Raw genomic sequence first — 19,583 nt, 5'->3', positions numbered from 1 at the left:
CACAGAGAGAGAAAGAGAGAGAGGCAGAGACACAGGCAGAGGGAGAAGCAGGCTCCATGCACCGGGAGTCCGACGTGGGATTCGATCCCAGGTCTCCAGGATCGCGCCCTGGGCCAAAGGCAGGCGCCAAACCGCTGCGCCACCCAGATCCCGAATTTTTTTTTTTTTTTGACAGAAATGTTTCTAGTGTTTAAATGTTTATATAAGGTACTTGCTTTTGGTTATATGTTTATGTATATAAAATCAAGTTAAAGATGTATACATGATTTTTTTTAATTGAGTGCTTTTGTCATAATTAAATGTTGAACTTTGTCAAATGCTTTTTTGAGGCATTCGTTGAAATGATTAATCTTTCTCTTTAGATCTGTTATTATGACATTGTATTAATAGGGGACCTAATAATGAAGCACCCTTGCATTTTTGGAATAACACATAATAGGCTTGAGTTTTAATGCTTTTTATGGGATTTTCATGAGGTTTTTTTTTTTTATATTAGTATAACTGAAGTTGATTTGTAATTTACAAATTATGTTTGTTAGTAGTCTTTATTAGATGTGTTATCGGTCATTATGCTAGCTTCATTAAAACAGGTTTTTATCTTTTTACTGTGTCCTTGAATAGTTTAGGTTATATTGGGTCTATCCTTTTTAAATGTTTTGATAGATTTCTTTACTGGAACCATCTGTACTTGATGTTTTTTGATGATTGAATTCTGATAATTCTTTGTTTGGAGATTTCTTTCTTTTGACTTTCTGTGTCTGCTGGGGTCAGTACATCCCCCCCCCCCGCCGCCCCCCCTCCACCCAAGAGTTATGTATTTCATCTGAGTTTTCAAATTTATCTCCATCAGGTTGTGCTAAGTAGCTATGTGACTCTTAAACAGTCTCTGCTCAGCAGCTTTTTTTTTTTTTTAAGACTTTATTTTTAAGTAATCTCTATACCCAACACAAGGCTTCAAGAGTCTCATGCTCCACCTACTGAGCCAGCCATGTGCCCCAGCAGCTTTGTTTTTATATTTGCACTTTGCTACCTGTTTCTTTTTCACTTTTTTTTCATATATTTAATTACTCCTTTATATTGACATAGTCACTAAATTTTATGAATTTCTGCTATACTATAGAGAGCTACACTGCGATACATGTATAATAATAAATCAAGTGGTCATATGATAGAAAATAAATAGCTAATGGTTATTATAAAATGTAGCAATTTGAAATAGATTTAAAGTTAAATTAAAATTTCACTTCCTCAGTCATCTTAGCCCCATTTTAAGTACTCAGTAGCCAGATGTCTCTCGTGGTTACTGTATTAAACAGTGCAGATAGAGAATATTTCTGTCATTGAAGAAAGTTCTATTGGAAAGTGCAATTATACCATTACATTGCTATTAACATCATTTTGTAGAAGCTTTGCAGTTTGCTTTCTGTTTCTCCTTTTTAATACTTTTTTTTTTCTTTTCACATTGAAGGGCAGTTTTTGATTTTGGTGTTTCCTTTTGAATTCTGGTGTTTTAAAAAATTTGTAAATACAATACAGCATTAATGTGTATTGTATTATAGACTAGTACTTTATTATAAAATACTGTTTTCCTTAAGTCTCTGAATTTTATCTTCTCTGAAATCAGAATTTCTACCTGTTCAATTATTATTTATATTTGCCTCATCTTTGCAATTCTTTTTAAATATAATTGCCCTGGGTGGCGCAGCGGTTTGGCGCCTGCCTTTGGCCCAGGGCGCGATCCTGGAGACCCAGGATCGAATCCCACATCGGGCTCCCAGTGCATGGAGCCTGCTTCTCCCTCTGCCTGTGTCTCTGCCTCTCTCTCTCTCTGTGACTATCATAAAAAAATAAAAAAAAAATTAAAAAAAATAAATATAATTGCTGAAATCACTTTATTTATGTCTCTTGTATACATCAGAGAATTGGATTTTTGCCTTGTTAACATCTAAAAGTTTTTAAAAATGTCATTAGGCCCATGTGTTCACTGATATGTTTGATCTTAATTTTACCCTAATGTTTTGTGGCATATTTTGCACATGTACATGTGAACACACAGTTTCATTACATCAGCTTTTTTTCTTTGGCTTCTTTTCTTTTCTTCTTTCTTTCTTTCTTTCTTTCTTTCTTTCTTTCTTTCTTTTCTTTAGATTTTTTTTTTTTTTTTCTTTTAAGATTTTATTTATTCATGAGAGACAGAGAGAGAGACAGACAGACAGACAGAGACACGGGCAGAGGGAGAAGCAGGTTCCACGCTGGGAGCCTGGCACGGGGACTTGATCCCGGGACTCCAGAAACATGCCCTGGGGCAAAGGCAGGTGCTTAACCGCTGAGCCACCCAGGCATACCATGGCCTTTTTCTTTTTCTTTTTTTTTTTTTTAATTTTTATTTATTTATGATAGTTACACCGAGAGAGAGAGAGAGAGAGGCAGAGACACAGGCAGAGGGAGAAGCAGGCTCCATGCACCGGGAGCCCGACGTGGGATTCGATCCTGGGTCTCCAGGATCGCGCCCTGGGCCAAAGGCCAGCGCCAAACCGCTGCGCCACCCAGGGATCCCCTTCTTATTAAAATAAGTTTGTCTTGGTTTGTGCTTTTTTGTTGTTGTTTTGTTTTTGTTCTTGTTTGTTTTTTGTTGTTTTGTTCCCTGCAATTTAGTTTCTTTAATATAACACTTTCTTTTTAAGATTTTATTGATCTGAGGGAGGGAGAGAGAGAGAGAGGCGAGTAGGGGAGGGAGGAGCAGAGGGAAAGGGAGAGGGGAAAGCAGACTCCCTACTAAAAATAAGCAGGGAACCTGACATGAGAGGCTCAATCCTGGGACACTGAGATCAGGACCCAGGCTGAAGTCAGACACTTAACTGCTTAACTGACTGAACCACCCAGGCACCCCTAATACAACACTCTTAAGACTCCCTGTGGTAGTTAGGAACCTCCTCCTCTTCTTTCTCTCTCTCTCCCAGCATCTAATTATAAGTGATGATCTTTTCTATTTTTCTCCCATTTTTTGATAGAGCTATCCTTTCTACTTATTAGAGAACTTTTGTATATACTGTTATGTCATTCTTCTCTTTAAGGTTAGTTTTAGTTCTTTAGTTGTTTTTAGTTCATATGACCAGACTTTATCCTGAAGCTTTTCAAGTTATTTCTTGGTTACATATAGTTTGTTCTTTAGTAGGTTTCTCAGGAAGGATTCAAGGAACTTTTACATTTTGTTAACTAATCTGTGCCTTTAAGCTTGAAGGACAGTTCTAGGTTCACACGATACATATGTACTTGGGTATCTTAAAATTTTTGTTTCATTTTATTTGAATATGACACAGCTGTTGTGAAGCTTCTTGACATAATTTTTTAAAAAGATTTTATTTATATGAGAGAGGGAAAATGAGCAGAGGGAGGGGCAGAGGGAAAGGGAGAAGCATACTCACTGCTGAGCATAGTGACAGGGGTCAGTGTCAGGCTCTATCCTATAGGACCCTGAAATTCCAACCCAAGCTGAAGTCAGATACTTAACCAACTGAGCCATCCAGGTGCTCTAACACTATACTTTTTCTTATAAGAAACTTGGTCTTTTTACCAGAATGTGTAAATAACTTAAAAAAAAATTTTTTTAAGTTTAATAGTTTGTACTAGGAATATACTGGGTTGAATTTCTGTAATGTGTGCTTCCTTTCATTGTGTAGATTCAGGTCTTATTTTAGGAAGATTTGCTTGTAGCACAGTTTGAAATACCTGTTTGGTTCCAATTATACATTTATTGAATCACATGACTGTTGCCTTCTTTTGTATCTGTTTCATTATGTTTACTTATTTTCTGATTTGTTTTTTCCTTATTAGGCTTTTTTCTTAGAGGGGAAAAGAGAGTCTATTCTTTTATTGTGTAGGTTTCTTTTTTAGACTTTATTTACTTGAGAGGGTCAGAGAGAGCACATGAGAGAAAGGGAGCCTGACCCTGTCTCAGCTGTGGGAGCTGGGGAAAGGGCAGAGGTGGGAGGGAGGGAAACAAGCAAAGTCTGTGCTTAGTGCAGAAGCCAACACAGGGCTCAATTTCACAGCCCTGAGATCATAACCTGAGCCAAAATCAAGAGTTGAGTGCTCAACTAGTGAGCCCACCCTTGTGCCCTGTTGGGTGTTTTTTGATTACTGATTCAATTTCATTGCTGATAATTTGTTCAAATTTTCTATTTCTTTCTGATTTATTTTGGGAGTTTATATGCTTATAGGAATTTATCCATTTTTTTCTAGGTTGTCCAATTTGTTGGCATTTTATTTTTCAAAACATTCTCTTAAAATCCTTTATATTTGTCTCGTGTCAGTTATTTTCCCTCTTTTTCTTCTGATTTTGAGTCTTCTTTTTGACTTGCTGAGTCTACCTAAATGTTTATGAATTTTATTGACCTTTTCTTTTTTTTTTAAGATTTTATTTATTTATTCATGAGAGACACAGAGAGAGAGGCAGAGACACAGGCAGAGGGAGAAACAGGCTCTCTGCGGGGGACCCCCATGCAGGACTCCTCCTGGAACTGGGATCACAACGTGAAGGCAGATACTCCACTGCTGAGCCACCTGGGCATCCCATTTATGACCTTTTCAAAGAAACAGCTCCTGGTTTCATTGATCTGTTTTATTGTTGATTTTGTTTGTTTCTATTTTGTATATCCTTCCTCTAATCTTTATCATTTTTTTTTCATTTCTTTCTTTCTATTGGTTTTGAGTGTTCATTGGAGAGTCATAATAGTCCTTCCTATTGTCTAGTCATAATATTTCTGAGCTATTGTAATTTTGACTTATTGTCCCTTATTAAACTTCAATTATTTTTAAAATTTCTGTTAGGTCATGTTGAAATAATAAATAATCACATTTATCTTTTTTATGGCTGCATATTTTTCACATGTTTTTATTATCTGCTAGAGTATTGTTTGTTTTACATTTGATATTTTTCCTAAGGGATCCCTGGGTGGCACAGCGGTTTGGCGCCTGCCTTTGGCCCAGGGCGCGATCCTGGAGACCCGGGATCGAATCTCACGTCGGGCTCCTGGTGCATGGAGCCTGCTTCTCCCTCTGCCTGTGTCTCTGCCTCTCTCTCTCTCTCTCTCTCTCTGACTTTCATAAATAAATTAAAAAAATTTAAAAAATAAAATAAAATAAAATATATTACTGTAGGCTTTCATTTTAGTTTCCAGTGTTTAAGCAAGTTTGGTTTTCCAGTTTTAGAAGGAAGGACTTCTGTAGGCCGAAGGGATGTGGTTTTTGAGCTTTGTGAAGTATTTTAAAAATTTGGACTTTTGAGATGTAGTGAAGCTTTTTGCCTTTATGTTTTCCAAGAGTCTGAAAACTATGCTTTCTGAAGAGTCACTTTTAAATGTATTTTGCTGTTGTACTTTTTGAGGTCTGTGTGACTTAGATCTCTGCCCACCATAATATGTATCTTCTCTGTCCTGAGGTTGATATTGTTTATGATTTAATTCTCTCTTCTGCAATTTCATTTCAGTGGGTCTCTCTTCCAAAAGTAAGAGAATGTTTGTGGGATAGTTCTGAAATCCTCTTAGAATCTAGAATCACCAGTTTTTGAGTGTTCTTAGCCCCTTAGAGATTTCCTGCCTTCTTTGCATTTACCTCATCTTAGAGCCTATGAGAACATTATCTGATTTTATCCAGTTCTCAGATTTCCCTGGTAAGATTATTTTCTATTACTAGAATTTTAAACTTTTGGTTTCTTTGTAAAGAGTTGGTTTTTCCTTCATTTTGGGCAGCTCATTTAAATGAGAATAGCATTTTTTTTCAGAGGGTTTTTTTTTTTAACCACCTCAAGTAAAAAAACTCCCCTGCTCTATGTCAATTCCTTGTTTCTTTCTTTTATAACACTTCGTACAGTTGGTAATTATCTTGTTTACAACTCTACTTGTTTGTTTTCTGTTGCTGCATATTTGAACATTAGCATCACAAGTGGGGAATCCTATCTTTATATCACTGTATTCTTAGAGCCCAGCACAGTTTCTGGCATAGAGGACTCAGTAAATAATTTGTTGAATTAAGTAACTTCAGTTTACAGCAGGCTCCCTCCCCAGCATGGTTCTGTGTGAAAACTGGGATGTATTTGGAAAGGAGTCTAAAGAGTCTAAACCTCTAAAATATGTACAAGTATAAGTGATTTTTGGAGAAGCTATAATTTTTAGAGTATGCTCTAATTCTAGCTGTGGATATTCAAAATTGATTTGAGTTGATTTCTATTTTTGCATTTGAATTAATTTTTATTGAATAATTTTTTGTCTCCTAAGTTTTATGTATCTCCATTTATTGTATATTAAGAAATAGATCATAATCTTTTTGGCCTCAGGTACCCATTCTTGTACTGTTATGGTGTCACTCCAGCATTGTTCACACATAATGGAACCTGTTATAATCAGTGGGTTGTGTGTTGTTATTGACTGCTGTGTAGGAAGAAGATTATTCACGATGCCTTGAATAAAGGATATAAAAGGTTTTTCACAGAATTGTAGAATGTTAGCATGGTCTCATGAATGGTGCTTTCTAGAAGTGTGCAATGTAGCTGCTCTGATTAGAGCTGGAAGAAACTTGAGACCCAGGAATTTTTAACCTTTCCCTTTGCACTGCAGATGAAGGATTAAAACCCTGAGAGGTTATGTGATGTGCTTAACCGAACCAATTAGTGGCCAACCTCCATAATCTTAAAATTCGTAGTCAAGTTTAAATCTTCTAGATCCATTTTATCATGTCATTCAACAAGAAGGGCACAGGTTTTAGTGTGGTGTTTTTAAACTATAAAAAAGAAAATATTCCAGACTTGAATTCTTAAATACTCTGCTCAACTGACTTTTTCTCATCAGAATTAGAGGTAGCTTTTGTTTTTTTTTTTAATATTTTATTTATTTATTCATGAGAGACACACACACACACACAGAGGCAGAGACACAGACACAGGCTCCCATGCGGGGAGCCTCATGTGGGACTTGATCCCAGGACCCCAGGATCACGCCCTGGGCTGAAGGCAGAGCTAAACCGCTGAGCCACCCAGGGATCCCTAGAGGTAGCTTTTGAATGTCTAAAACTCTTAATTTAAAATTGACTGGAGGGACGCCTGGGTGGCTCAGCGGTTTAGCGCCTGTCTTTGGCCCAGGCTGGGATTGAGTCCCACATCGGGCTCCCTGCATGGAGCCTGCTTCTCCCTCTGCCTGTGTGTCTCTGCCTCTCTCTCTGTGTCTCTCATGAATAAATAAATAAAATCTTTAGAAAATAATAATAAAATAAAATTGACTGGATTTACTGATAAGTATCTTGGGCATCCATTAACGGGAAAAAAGAAGTTAAATGCTCCTTTTTTCCCCCCAAGTGCTGCTTTTTATATTTGTTTTAGGTGTTTGAAGAGCAGTAATTTAAAAGATACTGGGTTTGGGTTTGAGCATATTTAATAAAAAAAAAAAAGATTTTTGATTTGCTGACTTGAACTCAAAATGTCTAGTAAATTATCTTCTCATTATGAATTTTAATAGTTTCTGATGCTATTCGGTAGTATATATTTAGTACATTTAAAATATGCAAAATAGAGATATAACTTGGAAAAAGTTAATCAGTTATTACATATTTCCCTTGTCCATGTGTTTCACTATACATTTCTGTAGTTCTAATTGAAGAATAAAGTTACAGCTTTGTCTTTGTATTCTATGTCTGAGAGACTTAATGTGGTTCATTTTTATTGCCTTCAGTTTTCATCCTGTGTTGATAGGAATGAAAACGTACATTTTGAGATTGAAATGTTCATTTTTGGAAAGCTGGTAAAAATAGGAAGTCATCTTATTCCTCAACTCATCTTCTTTATCAGTTCCTCTTGAGCAGTTCTCAGGTACTATCTGCATTTTTTTTTAAAGATTTTATTTATTTATTCATGAGAGACGGGGTGGGGAGGGAGGCAGAGACACAGGCAGAGGGAGAAGCAGGCTCCATGCAGGGAACCTGACGTGGGTGGGACTCAATCCCGGGTCTCCAGGATCACACCCTGGGCTGAAGGTGGCGCTAAACCGCTGCACCACCTGGGCTGCCTGCATTTTGTATTTTAAATGTATTTTAGGTTGGCAGATAACTAACCTTAGTAGATTAATCTTTATTATTTGAATACCAAATACCGAATTGTGTCTTTCATAACTTTTTGCTTTGCTTGTCATTTATTTTTTTTCAGACAATAGTAAAAATGTTAAAATTAGTCATTAAGTACCCAGAAGGGTGTTGAATCACATTCCTTTGGTTGCCAGAAACAAAGCCTCTTGGCAACTAGAACTTCATTTTCTATTGTCTGTTGTTACCTGGAGTCATTTTTTTTTTTTTGGTCTAGTACATTGTTATCTTACTACTGACTGACTTGTTCTTTTTCTTTTATCTCTTACTCAGTATATTATTTTTGCTGCTTCAGTGGCTCTGTTTATTATACATTTTTTTGTCTTATACTTTTCTTTTCTTTTTTTTTTTTTAATTTTATTTATTTATGATAGTCACAGAGAGACACAGAGAGACAGAGGCAGAGACACAGTCAGAGGGAGAAGCAGGCTCCATGCAGGGAGCCCGACGTGGGATTCGATCCCGGGTCTCCAGGATCGCGCCCTGGGCCAAAGGCAGGCGCCAAACCGCTGCGCCACCCAGGGATCCCTGTCTTATACTTTTCTTACTGGCCCGTGGTATTTCCTATCACTGGTCACTAGCCAGTCTAGATTAGCTGTCTTTTAGATAGTTGTTAGGGAAAGTCACAGGTATGAAACATCACTGTCTAGGATTGCTTCTTAGCAGATATTGTAGATGGAGTATCTCCCCTTTTATTTTATTTTATTTTATTTTTTTAAAGATTGTATTTATTTATTCATAGACACAAAGAGAGAGAGGCAGAGACACAGGGAGAGGGAGAAGCAGGCTCCATGCAGGGAGCCCGACGTGGAACCCCATCCTGGGACTCCAGGATCCACCCCAGGCTGCAGGTGGCACCAAACCATTGCACCACCGGGGCTGCCCAGTATCTCCCCTTTTAGAAACTAGAGGTAGTGAATTGATACTGTTTAGTATGAGAAGTTAATGTCTCTTGCTTCGTCCTGAGAATTAGAAGAAGGAAAGATATTTTATACCAGTAGTGGTGGTGGATTTTATAAAGTCTTTGGGAAGTACATCAGGAAGGATAGTTAAGAATATGTTTTATAGAATGCTTCCATAGTGGAGAAGGGCCAGTGTTAATAGTTCCTGCCCTGAACTAGTTTCTCATTTGTCTTGCAGGAGAGTGGAAATGGATTAAGGAAAGGAACATCCAGGAGGGAGAATTAAAAACAATCTACAGTCGACTTTAAGCTTTGGGAGATGATCTATCGCTTAAAAATTTTAAGAGCCAATAAGCCCTTATTTCCTTCTGCATCTCCTATGTCTTTAAAAAGAAAGAAAAGTTGGGATGCCTGGGTGGCTCGGTGGTTGGGCGTCTGCCTTTGGCCCAGGGCGTGATTCTGGAGTCCCCGGATCGAGTCCTGCATCGGGCTTCCTGTGTGGAGCCTGCTTCTCCTTCTGTGTGTGTCTCTGCCTCTCTCTGTGTGTCTCCCATGAATAAATAAATAAAATCTTAAAAAAAAAAAAAAAGAAAAAAGTTGAGGCTGATTTGATCATCTGATCTTAGTGTAGTCAGTTTGCTAGAAGTATGGAAAGTGTTATGATCTCAACAATAATTATTTTTAATGCTTATTACAAAAATCTGAACAATATGACAAATAGAAAATTAGTAAAATTCCTTGATAGTACTTACGCTTCATTTTAGGTTTATTATATTTGTTCTTGCTTTATATTATATGATATAAATCGGATCATACCATTCATGCTTGTTAATTGTTTAGAAATATGTAAATAATCATTTTTATAAGAGTATAATCATACATGCTTCTTTTTATCTTCCATTGCAGAAATGTCTCCAAATTAGCTGACATAGACCTGAAATATTCTTTAATAGCAGTATAATGTTCCACGGTTTATATGTTCTATAATTTATTTAATCTTTTCTCTAGTATTATAAAAATACTACATTAAACAGATTCATGTGTACTAGTCTCTCTATGTCTGTCCTTATGCAGTGATTTTATTTTTATGGGGTAGATTCTGAAATGGGAGTGCTAAGCAAAAGAATGTGTACATTCAAAGTTTGTGGGTTTTTAAAAAGATGTATTTATTTTTGGGAGAGCTGGGGGAGGGGCTAGGGAAAAGGAGAATGAGATCCCAAGCAGACTCTGCAGCTAGTGTAGAGACAACCCTGAGACCACACCCAAGACCATGACCCGAGCCAAAACTGAGAGTCAATACCCAACCGACTGAGCCACTCAGGCGCCCCTGTATTTTGAAAGTTTTAATAGATACTATAAAACTATAATATTTATACTATATATACTAATATATATACTAATATTTATACTATATATAGTATTTAATAGATACTATAATTGACTCTCTGTGTCTACCTTTTCTACCTGATTTTCTGATAGCAAGCATCTAATTTAGTCAACTTGATGGGTGTAAAAAGATACTGTATTTTGTTAATTTTTTCCCCTAACAATATATGGGGATTTAAAGAAATTTTTGTTGCTGTTTACTGGCCATTGTATTTCTTATTCTCAGTGTGAAACAATATTTTGCATATTTTAGATATGCATACCATTTTTTAAAAAAGATTTTATTTATTCATGAGAGACACAGAGAGAGGCAGAGACATAGGCAGAAAGAGAAGTAGGCTCAACTGCTGAGCCACCCAGGAGTTATTAGTCATATGAGTTACAAACATTTTTTCTTTTGTGTGTTTCTGATTTTTCTTTAAGGTATTTTTTGTAATACAAAATTTGGCAGCTAAAAAATAATCAAGCAGCTATCTTTTCTTTTACAACTTATGTGTTTCTTGGCAAAAACATCTTTCCAACACTTTTGGTTGTCTATATTGACCCCTAAATACTGTTCCTAAGATTTTTATATATGTATGTATGTTTAAATTGTTAATTGGGATTAATTTTGTATTAGGAATTAACTATTTTCTCTCAACAGATAATTGAGTTGTATAAGCATCACTTAACTAATAACTATCATTTCCTACAGAAATAAGATATCACCTTAGTCAAATACTAAGTTCTAGTTTACACTGGGCTCAATTTCTGGGTTTTTGTTTCTCTGAGCTAGGTCTGTACCTACCTATACCATTCCCTATTGTTTTTTAATTATAGAGACTTGAAGCTGATGACGTGAACTTCTCTCATATTCTTTTTTATTACTTTTCTTCACTCTTTTTCTGCATTTATACAAACTTCTGTGTATTGTGTAACTCTTTGGGTAAAGATTCCCATAGCTCAGATAGTGGGTAGACTGGTAATCTTTTTCTATGTTGTTAGTTCTCTGTGGGTTACCAGGAGACACCTTTCAGTATCTTGATATCCTCAGCCAAGAGGTCAAGTACAATCTCAACTTCAGTGATAAAGGGAAAACCGAGTCTACTAGGGTTAGCTCTTTCTAAAGCTCTTTGTGGGACAGGGAGACTAGCAGCTTATCTCAGAAATGCTTATGCAGTTGATGCCTTTCTCTTAGATCCATGGACCTCTTGGTTTTCCAAAAGTTTCCCAAACTTTTGTCATGGTTCTTAAAGTTCTGATTCTGTGTCTGTCACCTGCTGAGCTCAAGAGAGGTACCTACTAGTTGACCTAGTGTCCGGACTGGAGATTATCTTCAGACTTCCATCTTTCTAAATCCCCTCAGGCTAACCTCACTTTATTTCTGGTTTGTATTTTAGTTTTCATTATTTAAAAAAAAAATTAATCTCTACACCCAATGTGGGGTTCAAACTCACAACCTCAAGATCAAGTTGCATGTTCCACCAACTGAGCCAGTCAGGCACCCCATTTCTCATTTATTTTTATTTCAACTTAGAATAAGCTTTAAATTACAAGTAATAAGTACAAGTAATATATCCAATGCTTTGGTGATCTACTTTAATTTTTTCTTTGTAGTGCTACCTATTTATCTTTATCAAATACTTACTAAGCACTTTGTGTGTAGCAGCATTTAGCATTGGAGTTAGGCATATGAGGATGAATACCACCTAGTCCATATTCTCTCAGAGATGTTTTATATAGTTTTTCACTTCTTAAAAAATTTTCACTTGGCATACACACTTTCTAGGTTTCTGTTTTCTTCCTCTTTGCCTCTTTTTAGTCTCCTTTGCTCAAACTTTGTCATTTAGACCCCAAAAGTGATGGACCCCCCAGAGCTTAATGAGTCCTTTGATTTCTCTAGTTCCATTTCATTCCTTAGGTCATCCTGTTCATTGTCATGGCTTTAAATATTTTAGCTATGATGTACTGATATCCCTAAAGATAAGTGCATTTTTCAGTTGGCGTTTCCCCTGAATTTCAGGCTCAGATGTCCAACTACTCTATCTCTAAAAGGCTGTTTAATAGGCATTTCAAAATTCAGAAGACCACAACATAGTGTTAACTGTTTGCCCCCTTGACTTTGCATTTATTGGTCCATCTGCTCACTTTTCAGATTATGATTGGTTAGCTCCCTCATGTCATTCATTAACATGAATCATTTTTGTAGTCCCACTTTATCATAGTTATGTGAGATTTTCTTTCATACTTTGTAATGTTCATCTCAAAGTGATTTTTTTTTTATTTTAGTTTTTTAGCTTTAGTTTTTAGCTATAGTATAGTTTTTCCATGTAGGATTATCTTCATTTTGTGTTTTGTAATTCATTCTTAAAAAACACTTTTTTGGGACACCTGGGTGGCTCAGTCAGTTAAGTATCTGACTCTTGATTTCAGCTCAGGTCCTGATCTCAGCATTGTGAGATCGAGCCTGTGCTGGAGTTCTGCACTCAGCACGGAGTCTGCTTGAGATTCCCTCTCCCTCTGCTCCTTCTCCTGTGCTAAATAAATACATACATACTGACATATATACATACATAATCTTTAGAAAAGAAACACACCTTTTTTACTGATTATGAAAGTAATATTTGTTAATTTTAGAAAGCTCGAAAAGTACGATGAAGGAAAAAAGTACATGTAATCTCATCATTGAAAGCAACACCGACAATTTAGTATATGTTCTTGTTTTTCTCTGCATGAATATTATTACTTACAACACTTGATTCATCATGTATATACTATAAACTACTTTTTCTCTTCACTTACTGTGCAGTGAGCATTTTCCAGTGACATTAAAGTCAGCCTTGTAGATCGTGAGTACATGGTATTCTGTAATACAAGTGTGTATTAATTTGTCTAATTAATTCCTGATTGTGGCACAATTAGGTTGCTTGCAGTTTGCTATTATAAACTGTGCTGTGATGAATATGAACGATTTACATCCCCTGGATTACTTTTTAGGTTAAGTTCCAAGAAGTGGAAATAATTCTCAGGCTGTATAGTGTAGACTTTTGAGTCAGACTGCCTTGGATTAAAACCCTGACTTCTTAGATGTGTGTATATTGAGGCAAATTAATTTACCTCTCTTGTTTTTTAATCTGTACTTTGAAGATAATAATCTATACATGGAAAGCACTGAGAACAGCATCTGGAATGTCATAAAAACTCAGAAATGTTAGATGCTAGCATCGTCATTGTGGACATGATGGTTATCATCATTTTTATTTAAAGGATATACACATTTGAAATGTCTTTGATTTGTATTATATTAAAATTCTCTTGAAAAGTTCTATCAATTTGCATTCCTACCAACAAAATATGAGGGTATCATTTTACCAGCTCTGGCCAACAACTGAGGTTAAAATTAAAGCATTTTTCTTTCTATTTCCTTCCTTCCTTCTTTCCTTCCTTTTTTTAGAGAGAGAGAGTGTACCATGGTGGGGAGGGATAGGGACAGACAGAATCTTAAGCAGACTCCCTGCTGAGCTTGGAGGCATGTGGAGCTTGATCTCATGACCCTGAAATCATGACCTGAGCTGGAATCAGGAATTGAATGCTTAATCCACTGAGCCACTGAGGCATCCCAAAACTTTTTTTAGTGGTGTGGCCCATTTTTTGTTTGTTTATTTATTTATTTATTTTAAATTTTATTTTATCTTATAATAAAAGAATTAAAGGCCTGTGCTGAGATCAAGAGCCAGATTCATAACTGACTGAGCCACCCAGGTTTGTTCTTTTCTTTTCTTTTCTTTTCTTTTCTTTTCTTTTCTTTTCTTTTCTTTTCTTTTCTTTCTTTTCTTTTCTTTCTCTTCCTCCCTCCCTCCCTCCCTCCCTCCCTCCCTCCCTCCCTCCCTCCCTCTCTCTCTCTCTTTCTCTCTGTCTCTTTCTCTTTCTTTCTTTCATCATTCATTCACTCACTCACTCACTCACTCTACACCCAATATGGGGCTTGAATGCATGAACCGAAGAACAAAAATCCCATGTTCTTTTTTTTTTTTTAGAATCACATGTTCTGACTTAACCAGCCAGGTGCCAATGTAGACCCAATTTTTTAAATTTATTTATTTATTTATTCATGATAGACATGGGGGGGGTGGCAGACACACAGGCAGAAGGAGAAGCAGGCTCCATCCCAGGAGTCTGACGTGGGACTCAATCCTGGGACCCCAGGATCATGTCCTGGGCCAAAGGCAGGCGCCAAACTGCTGAGCCACCCAGGGATCCCCTATACCCAATTTTATAGGGAAAATATATATCTTTGTTTTAATCTCTAGTTTTGCTTATTAATTGATTTTGAATATTTGGTTTTTGCCCACTTTTATATGAGGTATTTATGTTTAAGTACTATGAATGTATATATATATGTAGTTCATGCCCAATGTGGGGCTTGAACTCAAGACTCTGAAATCAAGAGTCATATGTGCTACTCACTGAGCCAACTAGATATCCCTAAGTGCTCTTTAAATATTCAATTTTTAGTTAACCTTTGTGTTTTTTTTTATTTTTAAAGATTTTATTTATTTATTCATGAGGGACAGAGAGAGAGAGAGAAAGAGAGAGAGAGGCAGGCAGAGACATAGGCAAAGAGAGAAGCAGGCTCCGTGCAGGGAGCCCAATGTAGGACTCGATCCCGGGAGTCCAGGATCATGCCCTGAGCCAAAGGCAGATGCTCAACTGTTGAGCCACCCAGGCATCCCATCCCACCTTTTGTGTTTTATGTTGCCTGTACATTTTCCAGTTGGTGACTGCCCTTTTAATTTTGTTTGAGGTTATTTTCTGTATTAATGTTTTACCTGTGTGAGATTTGTATATAAAGGCAGTTCTTTTCCATATAGTTCTGCCTTCAAAAAAAATTAATTCACTCATCTGTTTGGCATTTATTAAATACTTTCTTTGTGCCAGGTATAGAAGTGATTTTTTTTTTAATTTTTATTATTATTATTATTATTATTATTATTTATGATAGTCACACACAGAGAGAGAGAGGCAGAGACACAGGCAGAGAGAGAAGCAGGCTCCATGCACTGGGAGCCCGACGTGGGATTAGATCCTGGGTCTCCAGGATCACGCCCTGGGCCAAAGGCAGGTACCAAACCGCTGCGCCACCCAGGGATCCCTAGAAGTGATTTTTTTAATATGCCTTTTTTTTTTTTTAGAATGACTTTAGCCTTATAGAAAACTTAGTACAGAGTTCCCAGTACCTAGTTTCTCTTATTGCTAACATCTTATGTTACCATGGTAATATGTCACAAGTAATATACCAACGTTGATATATATCACTGTTATCTAAATTCCACATTTTATTTGGACTTTACTAGCTTTACCACAAATGTCCTCTTGCTGATACTGGATCTCATCTAAAACATGATCACTTCTGGGGTGCCCTGCTGGCTGAGTTGGAAGAACATGTGACTCTTGGTGTCAGAGTTGTGAGTTTGAGCCCCACATTGGGTGTAGAGATTACTAAAATAAAAATATCATTACTTTTAGTTATCATGTCTCCTTCCTTGCCTCTGGTCTGTGACAGGTTTTCAGTCTTTTCTTGCTTTCTATTATATTGAGGGTTTTGAGGAATATTAGTCATAAATATTCTTGAATATTCTTTTTTCAAAAAAGATTTTATTTATTTATTAATGAGAGATACAGAGAGAGGCAGAGGCACAGGCAGAGGGAGAAGCAGACTCCTGGCAGGGAGCCTGATGCGAGACTCGGTCCCAGGACCCCAGGATCACTACCTGAGCCAAAGGCAGATGCTCAACCACTAAGCAACCCCAGGTGCCCCTCTTGAATATTATTCAATTTAAGTTTGTCAAGATGGTTAGACTGGGGTTATTTATTCCATTCTTTGGGTTATAATCCAATACTACATTATTTATTTTGTTATTTACATTATTTCAACTTTGACCGTTCAGTCTTTCGTTCTTTTACCTTGACTCCTCTGTCTTTTTGACATGTTTCCATCCGGGTTTTTTTTTTTGAGTGCTACAGAATGCTCCGGGCTTATTTTCTGAATTACCTGCTCCAATCCTAGAACTAGCTATTTCCCCTAGAATCCTTGTTTTCTCTTATTGGGAAATGCTATGTAGAAACGAAGACCTGGGTGCTGCTTGTGTTCACTCCTGCTGGGGTGTCACTACTTTTAGTCCCTCTTAGTGAATAGTGCTAGGAAGTACTATTTGTGTATTGTTTGTGCATGCATGCACTTGCATATTTATAATTACTTTCATATCTACTTATCTGTGTCTATATTAAACTAAACATGAGGGGATCCCTGGGTGGCTCAGCGGTTTTTAGCATCTGCCTTTGGCCCGGGGCGTGATGCTGGAGTCCCGGGATCGAGTCCTACATCAGGCTCCCTGCATGGAGCCTGCTTTTTCCTCTGCCTGTGTCTCTGCCTCTCTCTTTCTCTGTATGTCTACCTTGAGTAAATAAATAAAATCTTTAAAAAAAATAATTAAACATGAGTACATAGTTACGTTTCTGGCTCCAGTACCACAGGGTTCATTATAACCTTCCACACTTTGCCTTTCTATAACTTTGCACTCCAAAGTGATAAACTTAATCCAACATCTACCATCCATTTAGTTATTTGTTCAGCCCCAGTATACACGTAAACTGATTCAGAATTAACCCGTATCAACTTCTCCAAATAAAGTACAGTTTTTATGTGTGGTTCCATTTGTGTTTAGCTTTACTGGTTTCCAGTGAAAACATCGTCTTCCAAAGTTACATGTATCACTTCCTGTTTTCACCCATGGTTCTGCTTTTGACATTGTGCTTTAAAGACTTAATCTAGGGGCTCCTGGGTGGCACAGTCTGACTCTTGGTTTTAGCTCAGGTCACGGTCTCAGGATCATGAGATTGAGCTCTGTGTCAGGCTCCATGCTCACTGTGGAGTCTGCTCAAGTTTCTCTCTGCCTCTCCCACTGCCTCTCCTCTTGTTCATGCCCTCTTCTCTCTTTCTCTCAATAAATAAAACTTAAAAAAAAAGACTTCTTAATCTAAAGATCATATGCATATACAGGATGTTGCATATAATACATACATAACATACATATGTGTAATATATAAAATAACAATGATTGGTGTGTAATATATCTAATATGTATATATGATATTTCATTTATTCTTAGGTATTTTATTTTCTTTTTTTACCTTAAATTCCCGAATACACCTACTATTCACTTTGTCACTTGGTGTGAGGTAGAAGTGTATCTCCTTGCTTTTCTCCATTGTTTGAAATGCTATCTTTATCATATTTTTAAAATCATATATATACTAGGACTTTTATGTTTCTTATTGTTTTATTGCCTCTTTGTTCAAGTTCCAAACATGTAACTTTATGATAATTTCAGCATCTCGTAAATTATTCTTTTTGCATATTCATATTCACTTAAAATTTTAATTATTTGCTATAATTTCCTTTTCTATTTTTCAGGAACATTTTAGTGGATAAACCAAATGACCAGTCTTCAAGGTGGTCTTCAGAGAGCAACTATCCTCCCCAGGTAATATGGTAGCTCCTGATACCATATTGACATCAGTTATCTAGAATCCATTAATAATTTATTCAGTCTTTGAAACTGTGAGATAGGTTTTTATTTCCTTTTTTTATTTAAGTGTTGGAAGAATTTTTACTTCATAGGTAAATGCAGTGTGGAATTTGATGAAACAGACTTTTACTTCTGTCTACTGGAGCATTTATTAATTTTTAAAGATTTTATTTATTTTAGAGAGAGAGAGAGTGTGCATGAGCAGAGGGAGAGGAAGAAAAAGAATCTCAAGCAAATTCTGTGCTGAGGGCAGAGCCCTGTGCACGGCTCACTCTTACAACCCTGAGCCAAAATCAAGAATTGGGTACTTAACCCACTGAGCCACCCGGGCACCCTGTCTGTTGGAGCATTAAAAATCTAATATGTATTTTTTCCATTTTACTAATGATACAAAATTAGGTTTCTTGATACTTTTTGAGGAAAATGTTAATGAAAAGAACCTGTTAAGTTACCATTACTGTTTTGAGTAGTAACTGATCTCAGTGCTGATCTGAGCAGAGGTTGTGACTTCTGTACTTAAAACTCAAGTCATTCTGTAAATGTTTAAGGAAATATAAGTTGAACTTTGACTCAGTGACTCAATGACTGCCTTTTAGGGAAAGCATACTTAATATAGTTTATTATTTTACTAAAGTGATATATTTAGATGATGTCAAGACCATGAACTAAAAAAAAAAAAAAAAAAAAAGACCATGAACAAGTCTTTCCTTGACAAGTAGTATCTGAGGTCATTTGAATTTAAAAATAGTCATTCTTCCAGTTATATACTTTAAGCATTAAAACTTATGTCTATATCCTTAAGGAAATGAATGCTCTGATAGGTAAAGCAGATGAAAGGATAAAACTTACTTTTTTTTATTCTAGTGTATGTAGTCTCTATACTTATTTTTCCTTATATATATATATTTTTAATGGTTTGCATACCTTTTGTGGTCACCTGGTGTTTAAATGTTCCATTGCAGGGGCACCTGGGTGGCTCAGTCAGTTAAGCATCTGACTCTTGGTTTTGACTCAGGTCATCTCACGGTCTTGAGATCAAGCCCTGAGTCAGGCTCTGCTCTCAGCAGGGAGTCTGCACGTCTGCCTCCCCACCGCACACCCCCCACCCCTCCCTCAGCTAGTGCACATGTGCACCCATGCTTGCTCTCTTTCTCTCTCAAATAAATAAATAAAATCATTAAAAAAATAAATGTTCATTGTAAAATATACATCCAAAGAATATATACTCATACTTTTTATATATAGTATAAGGCATAACAAAACAAATATCTATTCATCAGTTGTCTTTAGAAATATAAAATATCCATGACCTTCTGAAGCCTCTTGTGAGCCCCATCTAATATTTGTCCTCTAACTCCACCCCAGTAACTATTATTTCATGCTTTGTTAAGCATTTTCTTACAGTATCATATATGTACATTTATACATGTGCTATGATTTAAATTTTATCTGGCTTTGACTTTATATAAATATAAGTTGAATCACTCATTATAAATCTTGATCTGCTTTTCTTTTGTCTTTCGTTAAAGTATTAATGTTGCTGAATATTATTGTAGTTTCTTAATTTTCACTACTATATAGTATTCCAGTGTATAAGTAT

The 19,583-nt window shown here is 36.4% G+C and overlaps 1 protein-coding gene across 1 annotated transcript in view; it reads left to right on the top strand.

The window, feature by feature from the left end:
* The window catches only part of MKLN1 (muskelin 1), a 160,180-nt gene that overhangs the window by 31,573 nt on the left and 109,024 nt on the right, over window positions 1–19,583 (top strand). Inside the window, exon 2 of the mRNA XM_055307473.1 lies at window positions 17,869–17,938. Coding sequence (XP_055163448.1) covers window positions 17,869–17,938 — 70 coding nt within the window. The remainder of the gene's footprint in view (window positions 1–17,868; window positions 17,939–19,583) is intronic.

Source organism: Nyctereutes procyonoides, unplaced genomic scaffold (assembly GCF_905146905.1).
Source record: "Nyctereutes procyonoides isolate TBG_1078 unplaced genomic scaffold, NYPRO_anot_genome, whole genome shotgun sequence".
Lineage (NCBI taxonomy): Eukaryota > Metazoa > Chordata > Mammalia > Carnivora > Canidae > Nyctereutes > Nyctereutes procyonoides.
This window is presented reverse-complemented; position numbering and strand designations above follow the sequence as displayed.